The 14,413-nt window shown below is 37.0% G+C and overlaps 1 protein-coding gene across 1 annotated transcript in view; it reads right to left on the bottom strand.

Moving 5' to 3' along the window:
* Positions 1 to 14,413, bottom strand: part of LOC125044223 (E3 ubiquitin-protein ligase Bre1-like) — a 30,852-nt gene continuing 16,439 nt past the window's right edge. The window contains exons 7-20 of the mRNA XM_047640745.1: positions 14,115 to 14,296; positions 13,798 to 13,972; positions 13,213 to 13,470; positions 12,322 to 12,438; positions 10,417 to 10,581; positions 9,918 to 10,076; positions 6,974 to 7,111; positions 6,453 to 6,581; positions 6,174 to 6,203; positions 4,689 to 4,880; positions 2,484 to 2,676; positions 2,253 to 2,347; positions 1,980 to 2,108; positions 1 to 1,189 (exon numbers count right to left, since the gene is read on the bottom strand). Coding sequence (XP_047496701.1) covers positions 1,040 to 1,189; positions 1,980 to 2,108; positions 2,253 to 2,347; positions 2,484 to 2,676; positions 4,689 to 4,880; positions 6,174 to 6,203; positions 6,453 to 6,581; positions 6,974 to 7,111; positions 9,918 to 10,076; positions 10,417 to 10,581; positions 12,322 to 12,438; positions 13,213 to 13,470; positions 13,798 to 13,972; positions 14,115 to 14,296 — 2,112 coding nt within the window. The 3' untranslated portion in view covers positions 1 to 1,039. The remainder of the gene's footprint in view (positions 1,190 to 1,979; positions 2,109 to 2,252; positions 2,348 to 2,483; positions 2,677 to 4,688; positions 4,881 to 6,173; positions 6,204 to 6,452; positions 6,582 to 6,973; positions 7,112 to 9,917; positions 10,077 to 10,416; positions 10,582 to 12,321; positions 12,439 to 13,212; positions 13,471 to 13,797; positions 13,973 to 14,114; positions 14,297 to 14,413) is intronic.

The raw sequence follows: 14,413 nt of genomic DNA, 5'->3' as shown, positions 1-14,413 counted from the left end.
ATAAACATTTATTTTGTAATTGACATCCAATACATTACGATGTATGGCATTACAACATTTTTAATACCTAAATATTTTCTGAAATATGTATGAAAATTGATACAATTTTATAAACAATTATTACCTTCACTGGTAAATAAGTGCTCCTTTAATGTATAATTCTTTACATTCTTAATCTGTAAATGTATGAAAATCATTAAGCTTATGAAGACCATGTTAAAAGTACAAAAAATTCATAAATAAAAATGAGATCCAATGCCGTGTCTAGCTTTGCCCTAATCAAAATGAAAAAAAAAAGGAACAAAATGCTCTTTCAGGATCTTCTTGCTTAGTGTACCATCATTAAAGGAACAATTGCTTTGAATGCAACTGCCCTGTTATTGCAAGGTGTCAGTTGTTCAATCAGTGTTATGGAACATCTAATCTGGAATGCTATTTTCTCTCTCGTTCACTCTTCGCTCTCTCTCTCTCTCTCTCTCTCTCTCATATTCCTCATGAAGCTGTGAGAAAAGAATATACATTGATGTCCAGTGACATCATGAACAATTCAGCATAAAGAAATGGAGAAAAAAAAAAAATGATATTGCTTGTACATCATTCTCACAACTCCAGCGATAAACCCCCGCTATTTTCAACAGCAACATGAACACATATGCTCTACTGTAAAAAACAAAATCGCTATAGAAAATCAATCCATAGGATTCTTAAAATGTATTCCTCTGGCTACAAATAATAATTAAGTTTTTTGTTTTTTTTATGACAGTTCTGCCTGAAGGGACTATCTTTTCGCTGTTATCCCTATTTGTATGTACCTTACTGTAATGCTTTACAGTACACACACATTTCCTTAAGCTCTTTCATGGAATTTTATATACTTAGTTGAAAAGAAAAAAAAAAAAATCTTGTCCATAACAAATAATCTTACTCTTGAGCACTTTTTCACTCTTCGTAAGTTGAAGAAATTAAGTAAAAATAAAATCAATGATGATAATAATAATAACATTAATACTAGGAAATATAATTTAAGCCAACAGACGTGCTAGGTCAGATAGAGACGATGGTAGTCGTTAGCCCCAAAGGCAGCATTGCACTTAGGGCACTTCCTCTGCCTTGTCTCGTACCTCGTTCGCAAACAATCAAAGCAGAACACATGGAAACACTTTACAAGGACAGCATCTTTTCTTTTGACCTGCAAAAAAAAAAAAATAATAATAATAATAATAATAATGATGGTTACTTAGGTAACAATCTGAATGACATGACCATCACATCATGAAAAAAATTAGTTTGAGGAGCAGGTGATGTGAACACAAGTTTATGGGAAAATTTGGCTGAAGGCCAGGGTGACACAAACTTGCCATCATAAGCACTTCAGCTGAATGCAGGTTTGATGGTTAAAGACTCTCCACGAGTGCTCAAAGCATTTAGAAAAATGGCTTTGCATTATTTCTACCCATAAACAAGTGTAAAATATACTGTCCATGAGCTATAACTAATATGACTAAGGAGGATGCTATTTCCATGATCAGGATCCTATACCTGGCCACTATGACCAGCGACACAGGTTGTGTTGCAGAAAATTGAAAATTACAAAAAAAAAAAAAATTAAAATGACACAAATAGCAAAATGTTACTTATTGTTATTCTACTTGCACCAAGTTATGGACTACCTAGAGAAATTATATGGAGTCTGTGCAAGGAAAACAGTCTATTACCATCTGGATGAAGCAAATCAAATAACAAATATGAACATTGTAAAATGGCAAAACAGCTAAAAACACTTATGCAGAAAACAAGAAAATAACATAGCAAAGGGGAGGCATTGTATATACTGAAAATATATACAAAATAGGGGTGACATTACAGCCGTGTCATGTAATATACTTGGTCTGACATTATTAGGCAACTGTAATCAACCCACCTCCCACAGGACAAAATAATGAACAGTCATAGGGCAAATACCATGCCAATTCCCTCACCTTGCAAGACGGACAGGTGAGTGTGTCTTTGTATTCTCTGATCTCCTCCATGAGTACCTCATCTGCCCTATCCGCCATCTCGAACTTCTTGGCCCTCTCTACCTTCCGCCGAAGACTTGCTATCTCCTCCTGCAATAAGAGAGATTTTAAGAGTCCCTTCGGCAAAAGTGAGAATTCCTTTTCAAAGAGGCTAAGAAGAGTAAAGACAAGGTTGCTTCAGAATACATAACAATAACTGACAACACTGTGGAAACCAAACCAAGTCTCACGCACCTGGACCCTGCGGTACTTGAAGGCCTCTTGTTCCAGGGCCATTGTCTTCTCTGCTACTACCTGTTGTGCTTCCTTCATCTGTGCATGATATTTCTCTGATGGGGGAAAACATTTTAAAAATTAGTAATCTAATTAGGAAAATTAAAAACACATTTTATTTCACCTCCCCCCCGCCCCCCTACACACACACACACAAACACAAAGTCTTGGAATTATTTTCCCCCATTTTACCTAAATGTAACTTCAAATCAGCCGCAGACTGAGCTGATTCTATGGCTTTCCTCTTATGCATTTCAAGAGCTTGTTGTCGCAGACTTAATTCCTTCTCTACCGTGGCCAGGGTGTTTTGGAGAAGACGTTCCTTCTCCTCTAGTTTGCGGACCACTTGGTTTTGGGCTTCCACTTGTGTTGTTAAGGTGTTTGTCTGCAAGAAAACAGCTATCGTTTAGAGATGATCAAATTAAATTTATATCTTTATCATTAATGATTTGCATGTAGCCTATTCATTTGTTATCATTTGTTTATGATAAAAAAAAGTCATATTTTTTTATTTTCATATATAATTATAATGTTAATAATAATCACTTGTAACTATAACCCCTTAACGACGGGTCACGTCTATAGATGTCAAAACAAACCGCTCGTAATGTGGCAAGCGCCTGTATGCCGCGGCGGCGCGCCAAAGTGCTACAAGCCGGTGATTCGGCTTGATGTACTAACCTCCCGCACTCAAAGTCAGCACGTTGCCATTGAGTTTTTTTTTTTAGTTTTCTTCACCCGTCACCAAGGGGATAATGATATTTGGTGCCATGTATACCATGTAACAGTAAAAGCTTTCACCCTCAATTATTTACTTGCCTAAAAATGAGATCTCTCAACTTACATTTCCAATTTATACAGAATGTTGTACTCAACAAACCATTATTAGATTTTGTGCTCGGCTATTACAATTTTATTGATGGTAGAAAACAAAAACAGAATACTTTCATCTTGTGTTTTATGAAAATACCATAAAGAATTGAATTTGCTGTGCACATGCAAAAGCTTACTTTCTTCTTTTTTATTTCCTTGGACTTAGTAAGAACCTCCTTCATTTGTATAGTAAAATGCTGCATTAGTGTTAGCAGCCATCTAAAATTTTTAAAAAATAAGTACAATATGGAACTGGAACTGATCAAACTTCAATTTTTCCATAATATATATACATACAGAAAAAACATGAGAAGAGATAACTTACATCATAACATTGTTTAAGGGGACCATCTCAAATTTGGGGGGAGGGAGGGTTAAGGGTGATTTTGAGTTGGCTAGTCTATGTTATACAAATGAGGAAACTACCAAACAACTGTTAACCCAAACCGGATTATTGCTTTGGGAGTCGTAAGGGCATAAGTGCCAACAGGTAAACTATATACACAGGTAATTAGCACCAGGTAGTTTGTGAATGTCCAAAGAACACTTTTATAGTAATATCAGAAAAAATCTAAATCATAATGACTTGTGAAACAACTAGAATGTGCAAGAAAACACGATACGTTACTTTTCTGCCAAAAAAGTTCACCCTCTCAGAATTATGTATACTTAAAAATATAATTAATTACTAAACAGTGACATATGATATCACTGTCTAGTATTAACTTTTCCCTTCCTCTTCCATCACATTTAAGCATCAATAACAATTAAAGCTAAATAGGCCTGCAGATAACTAACAGACATGAAAGTAGCACTCCTATCAACACGTGTTTTGTGATTAGATGACAAATAATGTGTTACTCAACCATTTCATCAAAGACCAAGGGAGAACAAATGAATATATAAGGAACATTTGTTTTTGCTCTCTGGACAAATAAACAATTGATTAAATGGTAATCAACAAGTACATGCTATGGAAAGGGAAAATGGAAATATAGGCAAAAGATAATTATATCATATATTCATATTATTTTTTATTTATCATATCTATTTTTACTATCATAACCATTATTTTAGATTTTATCCTATAGCGGGTGTAAGGTGTAGGAAGCATCACTGTAGGCATTAACATTCATATAAAAAATAAAGACATGGAATGCATGTTTTTATTTCATATGCTTTAATAAGCATTTCATTTCATGTATCAAAATGTAACAAAATTTGCTTTGACCCCTTGAGGAACGGGTGAAGAAAACTAAAAAAGAAAAAAAAAAAATCAGCAAAATCACCGGCTCGTAGTGCATTGGCGCGCTGCTGCGGCATACAGCCGCAGGCCACAGATCGAACGGTTTGTTTTGGCACCTCATGGCGTGACCCATCGGGAAGGGGTTAAGAAGAGGGTTTCTATTGTTATATCTGAATGCACAAGTATTACCAGATAAAATCCAGGCTCGATAATTCACTCGACCAACTGTACAAGCTAAGGTCATTCTACTATTAGTCATTGTACCCCCTACTCCTTACCTGTTCCTGCAGGACATTCCTCTCCTCATTTGCAAGCTGGTGGATCTGGTTGGACTTGATCCTCTCTGACATCAGCTTGAAGTTGGCATCATCCTTCTCCCGCAGCTGCTGGATCAGGCGGATGTTCTGTTCCTGCATGTCCTCAAAGGCCTGGCCTGTAACTTCCATCTCGTTAAGCAGGGTCTCCTCTTCCTGTGAGCAGACACAGAGAAAGATGTGGCATTAATTTTCTGAGGAAGAGAGGGGAGAGGGAAAGAGGGAGGAAGGGTGGTGAGGGAGACAGAAAGGAGAAAGGAGAAAGTATCCATTGCAACACTTGTAGAAAAAGATAACAATGAGAATAAATATCTTTAGAACACAAGTGATATATTAACCACTACAATCTAGATGATGTGACCATCATGTCATGGGAAAATTTGGTTGTGGGTTGGGGTGACATGTCTCACCACAAGTGCACAAAGCTCTTAGAGGGTGAATAGACTCCTTTGCCATTTAGGAAGGGGCTCTTGCATTAAATACATCAATAAACAAGGGTGGAATGTACTGTCCATGAGCCATGACTGGAAGAGTCTAGGGAGGACAATATTTCCATGCTCAGGTTTCTATTCCTGGCCACCATGACCAGCAGTGTAGGTTGTATTACAGAAAACTGAATATAAAGATACTTTGAACTGTGAAGCTATTCATTCCCATTCATACATTTTTTACAAAGGAGAAACTTAACCCAAAACTGCCAGGTATGGCATGTAGGTACATGCCAAGCCCAATGTGAGTTTACTTTATTAATTGATTATACACACAGATGGCTTCACTTGTACAAAGTCACCAAAGAGCCACTTACGAGTACTACCTGTCTAATCTGTTAACCCTTTTATCTTGATTTTTGAAAATATTTTGTTATCCTATATTGCTGTCACTAATGTCAATAACAGTATAGTAATTATAGTGCCTATAATACAAATAACACCATCGATATTCGTAGCATTAGTAAAAAAAATACGTTTTTCCCACATTTTCAAGGAAAGGTGAAATCAGGTAAGGTCACATGGTCTACTAACTGACTCTGTGCACTTGTAGAGACATTTCACAAAAAATTCTAAAATGGGTCCAGAATTTTCCCGGCAACACTGTGTTCAATGAAGTTAGAAAGAGAGAGAATAAAGGAGAGAGAGAGAGAGAGAGAGAGAGAGAGAGAGAGAGAGAGAGAGAGAGAGAGAGAGAGAGAGAGAGAGAGAGAGAGAGAGAGAGAGAGAGAGAGAGAGAGAGAGAGAGTGTGTGTGTGTGTGTGTGTGTGTGTGTGTGTGTGTGTGTGTGTGTGTGTGTGTGTGTGTGTGTGTGTGTGTGTGATTATTATTAATAATAATAATAACAACAATAACAACAACAACAATTCTCAAAAATAAATATCAAATAAATTTCAAATAAATAACAATAACATTAATAAAAAAATACTACAACACAATAAAGAAACCCTTTTTGCTTCACCTGCTTCTGGACTGCCACTTGTCTCTGCAGCTGATGCAACAACAATTCTCAAAAATAAATATCAAATGAATTTCAAATAGATAACAATAACATTAATAAAAGAATACTACAACACAATAAAGAAACCCTTTTTGCTTCACCTGCTTCTGAGCTGCCACTTGTCTTTGCAGCTGATGCAACATTTCCCAAAAATAAATATCAAATAAATTTCAAATAAATAACAATAACATTAATTTTTAAAAATACTACAACACAATAACAAAACCCTTTTTGCTTCACCTGCTTCTGGGCTGCCACTTGTCTCTGCAGCTGATGCACAGTTTCCTCCAGTTGCTTGATCTTGCGAATGGCTTCCTCATCAGCCAGCTTCTTTCTCTCCTCACGTTTGCTCTCTTGAAGTTTCTTCACCTGGGATATTTTATGGTTTGTTAGTTAATATAATAAATACAAATTAACAATATGTAAATTACAGTACAATCATGGCCAAAATGTTATCTCTTTGTAATCAGCCACAGCAATATTGCATTACAACTTGAGAATTTAGAATGATAGGATTTCAAACCTAATTCTTTTCCCATTCCACTCTGTTCTCCTGTTTTCAAGTGTCACAAAAATTGCGAAACTACATTATTTTTCTCTGAAAACCACATACGCCTTCAGTTCTTTTATTTTATTAAAGCTACTTACAATACTTATTATCTCCTGTTATTATTTCTATACCAAACTTCCTTATCATTTTTCTTTCTCTCTTTTCTTCATAAAATATAGAGATCTGCCCTATTCTCCTTCGCAAACCTCACCTGAGCCTTAAGTTCCTCCACTTCCTGGCGAGCCTTTTTCTCAGCTGCCATGAGCTGCACTTTGTCACGTTGCTCCTTACCAACCCCTTTGTACATGTCGAGCAGCAACTTCAGCTCCCGGTAATCATTCACAGCCTTTCCTACAAGGGAACAAACAAACAAGTTTAAGTCCATGTCCTCCAATGAGGTAACAGTTTACTGAGTCACTTGGTATACTCTGGGTGTATGTCCAAACTGCACGCAAAAATTCATTTCTTTGATTAGTTCCTTTAAAATTCTAAAAACTTGATTGTTATTTAGTTTGAACACTTGTACTTTTTGTTTAGACTTAATTAACTATGTAATTTTCCTCTGTTAACCTCTTGATGAAGGGTGAAGAAATTTTTTAAAAACTCTATGCTGTGGAGATCAATGGCAACATGCCAACTTTGAGCAAAGGAGTTCGGTACATCAAGCTTAATCACTGGCTTGTAGCGCTTTGGCGTGACGCCGCGGCTTACAGCCACGTCCCACAGATCAAGCGGATTGTTTTGACGCCTCATGGCGTGACCTGTCAAGGAGGGGTTAAAAACAACGTATTCAGCAGATACCATCCTTGCTGATGAATGTTTGCGACTGAAAATTTTTATGTCCGAGTGATTAACATAGCCATATAATAAAGAGGCACTACATTAATCCACTGACTTCATATGATTTCTCAGGAAATCATTCAAAGTTTGATAGTCTCTGTAGCTTTCAAGGATACAAAGAAATATCTAGTGATTGATGGTATTGTGAAATATTAGGCAGCCTTAGTATCATTCTGGTGCAGAGTGAATAAAAAAATGTACAAGTTTATAATTTTCTAAATCTTTACATCAACCTCTTCAGACTTATTCCTCATAACTATGGCTAATCAGAGAATGTGCAAGCAATCTGATTCTCCACAATTATGGAAAGCCTATAAAAAACTGGGAGGATTTTTTTCTGTGACTTTTTCACTAACATCTCTGGTATTGTTTGGCAAGTTTCCTTCAGCTACACTAATGCTATCACCCCCCTCACTCCCCTTACCAACCATCCTAAACCTGAACTAATTAAGACAGTCATGTCTTCCTGCCTCAATCTTCTTGTGAATGAAATGTAGTTAACCCCTTGCCGACAGGTATGATGTGTAGGTACGTGCTATGCCCACTGTGAGTACATGTTTGATTGTTTTTATCAAAATGGCTACACTTGTACTAAGTCACCAATGAGCCAGTTACGAGTACTGCCTGTCTCGCCCGTTCATCCTTTTCTTTGATTTACAAAATATTTTACGTTAGCTTATTTTGCTGTTACTAATGTTAAAAAACATTATAATGATTATAATGTTTATTATAAAAATAACACCATCGATATTCATAGCACTAGTAAAAAATACCTTTTTCCCCCCGATTCAAATCACGTAAGGTCGCAAGGTCTACTAATTGACTCCTTTGTGACTGAGCACTGGCAGAGCCATCTATGGGCAAACATTTCACAAAAAATATAGAAAATAGGCACAGTATTTTCCCCATTTTTTGTTAATTTTCCCCGGCGGCATTGGGTTAATAATAATCTAGGTGCTGCATAGCATATTTCATCCAGCCAAACCATAAACCTTTCCCTCATTCCTTATTTTGCTCTAGTACCATTACATATCACATTTTAAATAGGTCTTATTTACATATCAACATCAATCTATCTCATTTTCATGCATATACAAGTTTGTTTTTTACTTTGAACATATTAAGAATATAATCATGAAATTCATCACATCTTCTGATGTGTAAAATTAAGCTCTGCATATTTTGCCTTGATAAAACTGTAAAATCATGACTCTTTTGCTGCTGGTGGGACAAAAAAAATGGTGTTCTTAGGGGGGTTACCATTTTCATTTTTCTTTTACATGTAAAGTTACTATATCATTGTTATATCTATGAAACAACAATTTTTCACAATTCTAGGAACAGATGACAAATTACTATGCACATATATGCGAGAGAGAAATTGTTTCAATGCATAGTTCATCCCAAATTATCATCATTATCATTTTCATTACTATTCATTACAGTAAAGAGCAAGGCATGAATCACAAAAATTCTTATTTTATAACTACTACTCTCATTCATAGCGGTGTCCATCAATATGATTGGTTCAGTTAGATCAGGTAGTTCCAAGGAAATAAGGGAATGGATATGTTTTGAGGTGTATATATAAGTTCATTTCCAAAGAGAAAAGTGGCAGGACCAACATTAACCCTTTGGTGATGGGTGAAGAAAACTAAAAAAAAAACTCTACGCTCTGGCGATCAATGGCAACGTGCCGACTTTGAGCACAGGAGTTCGGTACATCAAGCCAAATCACCGCCTCGGAGTGCTTCAGCGGTTTGTTATGACGTCTAGAGACGTGACCAGTTGTGAAGGGGTTAAGGGCACACATATGGTTAGTTCTGCAAACCAAGAGGGTGCCAAGGGAATGGGGAAATTGGGTTGTTGGTAGGGAGTTGTATTTGCCATACATTATAAGAACTCTTATTTCATACTTACTATACCCGTTCAGAAGGAGAAGAGAGATGGGAAATGAAGGGGCACAAGAGGGTAAGGTAACTGGGGTGGGTTTGGGGGTGTAGCTAGAAGAAACTTGCCAAACAGTACCAAACCACTTCTTCATACTCCCAACCTCCCACTAACAGTGGAAAAATTTAGGAAAACACTCTTTTGAGAGGCTTTGCTCTATTATGGACAATCGGACTTTAGGCTTAAAACTCATGTTCTTGCACTCATTATTATAATCATAATTTCAGCACTAAACCCTGACTGGAAAAAAGTGTTATGAACTCAAGAGCCTCCAGCAGTGCATGGGCGGAAAATGGAAGACAAGAATACCAACGGCAAGAAAGACAGGCCAATAGAATGAATAGCTCGGAAAGTCATTAGCCTTACTTATGCTCTGATTTGAGGTTACGGATGATCTCATTCTCTCTGGTGTCCTTGGCCGAGGCAGCCGCTCCACCCTGCTTGCTCTCCTTCCCATCCTTCCCCTCCTTCTTCACTTCCTTCTTTATCTTGTCATCCTTCTTGTCCCCTCCTTCTTCATTGTCCTGTGAGAATGAGAATGCTTCCCTTTAGTTCAAGTTTAGTAAGATAACAACCCAGAACACTTATATAAAAAAAAATAATAATAATAAAAAAAATAAAAAAAAGTAATTCTATATAAACTAATATCTCATTTGTCAATACAACATATATTCAACTTTTACCAATGACTATAAAGAATCAAAGAAATATAGATTATACAGTATAGATAAATTACACTAATCAATTGAATTTAAGCACACATACCTATGCCCTTCAGAGACCACCTTTCTTTTCTTTACTTATTCAAGACAACAACCCCTATCATCAGTCCATAAACTAATCAAATAACTGTAACACCCTTACCTTGGCCTCTTCATCTCCTTCCTCCTTCTTGACATCAATGCCGCCCTCGGCAGATTTATCCTCGCCGGCAGGTCCTCCAGCACCTGCTGGGACGGACGACTGCTGGTTGGAGGAAGTGGGAGGCCCAGAGGAGTCACAAGACTCGCTACCTTCCTCCTTTACGACCTGTGGGACCAAGCTCATTGTTAATATAGCACTTCTAAAAGATTTTTCCTCAATATAAGTAACTTGAACTATAGTATATTTCAATAATTGGTGTTCCATTCTAATAACAGATAATAACATGGGAACAATCCTAGAACCATTTCATACTAGTCTTACATAAGTATTTCTAATGTTTCATCTATTACATGCATATTTTCCTATTATACTTCCACTTCAGTGAAGTAAAGGTAAGCAACAGAGCTAACCACTTTGTAAAGGTACAATATTTGGCAGCCTCAATTTTCTCCAGAATTAGTTGTGGCATTTAATACTTCATAAAGACCAAAATTCTTCAGTCATCTGGTTCCTTCAACCATATTTAATTACTAGATCTTAAATATCTGATGAACTCAAAGGTACACACAAAAAATTAGGTCTCAGAAATCAAATAGATACTAAAGAATGAAACATCAAAGTTGAAAATTGATCCTTTACAAGTGGGGAAATACAACACACAAATTTTGGCAAACAAAATGTATAATGATTGTAAATCTATGCTGTAATAAAAACAGTATCTATATGCATATAGATATAAAATTCAACTTAGAAACTATTTAGTATTTTTCATTATTATCATTTTCTAAGGTCTATAACTGCCAAACTTTTAATATGTCATGTTGTATAGACTCATAACAGATCATTATATACTTTTTATTCTGTGACATCATGGAGTTATACCAAATAGGTTTATATTGCATTTTCTTTTGCTTTTTTATGCTATCTTATAAGATAAGCTTTAGTTTTTACACATGGTCTATATTTATACTGGTGTTCTGATATAGCATGATAGTTATTCTTAGGGGTCTTATTTACTTAATGTAAGTCCATTAAGTACTCTAGACTCTGTAAAGAACCATTTTTTCTTTCTTTCTTTCTTTCTTTCTTCTTTTTCTGTTACTTTCCCTGATCACTCACAAGACCTGACCTTTTTGCACATCTATGTTAGACTCAACCTCCTCTGCTCCCTCCTCCCCCATTCCCTCGACTACTCCCACTCCCCCCTGACACATACTAAGTACCCCCCCCCCCCACACACACACACACTAATCACACCATGACTCGCCTGTTTCATGAATCACAGCCCTATCACTAACATAATTTTACTCTAATCATAAAATGTAAAGTGTAGGAAAGCAAAAAAAAATCTGGTAAAAACTACCATACAAGCCCCCAGCATAAAGGATTGGTGCATCATGGCATATATGCACATCACCCAAAATTATCCAGTCATGTCATGGCATGTACATAGAGGTCACCTAGCAGCTAGAAGTTAACCCAATGGCGACGGGTCACGCCTATAGGCGTCATAACAATACACCCGAAATGTGGCGTGCGGCGGCGCGCCAAAGCGCCCAGAGGCAATGATTCGGCTTGATGTACCAAATTCACGCGCTCAGAGTCGGCGCGTTGCCGCGGTTCGCCAGAGCTAGAGTTTTTTTTAATTTTCTATACCCATTGCCAATGGGTTAAAAGATATTTTGGTAAACTATCAAAATACACCCCCCCCCCCCCCCCCACACACACACACTCATGCACGCACGCACACATGCACACGCACAACCGCACACACAAAAATGGATTCTTCCAATTAATCCTGCATTTCATGTCAACCACCTTTATAAAAAAAACACAGGAAGGGTCTTACTTTCTTTCAAACATCCACACAAAAGCCCAGAACACAAAAAGGGTCTCTCTGCCTACCTGCTCCTTCAGTCCATCCCCTCTGTCACTGCTCACACTGTCCTGTCGTTCACTCACACTCGCACTCCTCTGTCTGACTGCCAGCTTCTGATGAAGTTCCTCAACTTCTCGCTTCAGCTGTAAAAAAAAAGAAGTTATTAATGACTTTTTTTCTATAAAAAAATGTTGATAGATCTATCATTCAAAATATTCAAATAAAAAAATTAAGAAAGAACAAACATGAAAAATTACAAATTGGAAGGAGGATAAGGCATTTTTATCATTCTAGTACCATCTCCAACTACCAAAATTTGGCTAACAAGTTGGCTTTCAAGGAAAGTATAATTCAGCAGTTAACAATGCAGAATTTCTTACTGAGTGAATCAAAGGTTATCTACTTTGATAACTTACTTTGTTCTATAAAACACTTTCCTAACCTCTTCTTTTAACTCTTAATGGACATGTCAAATATAGTCTTGTTTTGTAAATTTTGTTTACATATAGATGGTTCCACAAGCAGTTAGTGACAAGGAATTAATAAGTGAGCCTACCTAACCTCACCTGATATCTCCATCCCTTGAATTTTCTTTTATTTCCAATTCTATTAATATCATTACCGTTATTATTATCATTGGGATTAATATATCACTATGATGTTATCCATAAATAAATAAAATCTTTCTAAAAATCCAGGAAACAGGTACAGGGGTGAGATTGCTATGACAAGAAATTGACACCTTGATGACTAAGCTCATGAACAGTTATCTATGTGTAAGCAAAACTGGGGACTAAATTCCCAATGGGCTAAGAACATATTTTTGCTAACCCAGCATCAATGGATTAAGATCTTGTCATGACAAATACATATTACAAAAACTACTGTTTGCATCATGGCATCACCTCAGTGCTTACCTTACTAGTCTCTGAGGCAGATTCCTTGTATTTCCTCTTGTACCTGTGGATTTCCCCTTTGAGCTGTGTGATGTGGTTCTGGAGGGAGGTGATCAGGTGCCTCATTTCGCGGTTGATGGGACCGGTCTGCTCGTTGGCCGCCAGGTTCTGCTCAAACTCGATTCTTAACATTTCATACTCTTTCCGCACTTGCGCCTGCATGTCCTCCAGCTGTATCACTTCGGTACGCAACTTCTTCTGCGAGGTTAGTTCCTCACTCTGGAAAATTAGATAACTTTGGGTTAACATTTACTGTTACTTTCTAACAACTAAAAACCGTTATTTATATTTTTCTTTGCTGCACAGCAAATTTGAACTACACAAAATCTCCTACATTTTGGAACCACTTATTAGCTAATACTATATAAAACCTACAAAATTCAATCCTTATTTAGTCATATATCTTGGTGAAAAAGTATACATACACCTTTACTTCTTTCTTTATATTTCAATTTCATTCAATTAACTTACACAAAATTATTCATAAGCAGGATAGTAAACAATTTAAAAAATTTACCAGAGGTAAGTTCCTTCTCCAAGACTTACTTCCATTTGCTCAATCTGCCTAAGATGAGCATTCTTGCTGTTCTGAAGCTGTGCCCGGGTCTCTTCCAGCTGCGTCTTCAGTTGCATCGACTCATTGTACAAGACAGAAAACTGTGACTGCAGACACTTGTACTCTGTGGTTTCCACAATAACACTTTCCGGCAGCTGTCGGCAGCTGTGGGTAAAAATATCTGGGTTTAAGTCTGAGCACAGTCTTAATTAGCTCTTCTCACATCTTTCTCATAACAAAACTATCCAGTATTCAATGATGATGATCACATTTCAACTACAACACAAGGGAAAAAAAAAATGTAAGCAAGAATCTAACATCCATCTTCAGGCGCTCCACTTCCTTGAGGGCTTCCTTGTGCTCGTTGGTCTTCTTTTCCAGCTCGTCAAGGCGTTTGGCGCTGAGTTCCCTGAGCTCCTCGACTTCACTAGCCAGCTCCTCCATCTGGGGCGGACAAATTAAACTGGACCTATAGCTGCTGGGCAAGGTCTAGATTCACCAAACCAAGGGAAGAAAGAAAGGTGGAAAAAGAAAAAAAAAAGAAAAGTAAATAACAAATAATTAGAACAAAATCCCTTCCTTAACCCCTTCAGTGTTCCCTTCTTC

This window comes from Penaeus chinensis, chromosome 35, assembly GCF_019202785.1.
Source record: "Penaeus chinensis breed Huanghai No. 1 chromosome 35, ASM1920278v2, whole genome shotgun sequence".
Lineage (NCBI taxonomy): Eukaryota > Metazoa > Arthropoda > Malacostraca > Decapoda > Penaeidae > Penaeus > Penaeus chinensis.
Note: the sequence above shows the minus strand (reverse complement) of the source record. Positions and strands in the feature narration are given on the sequence as shown.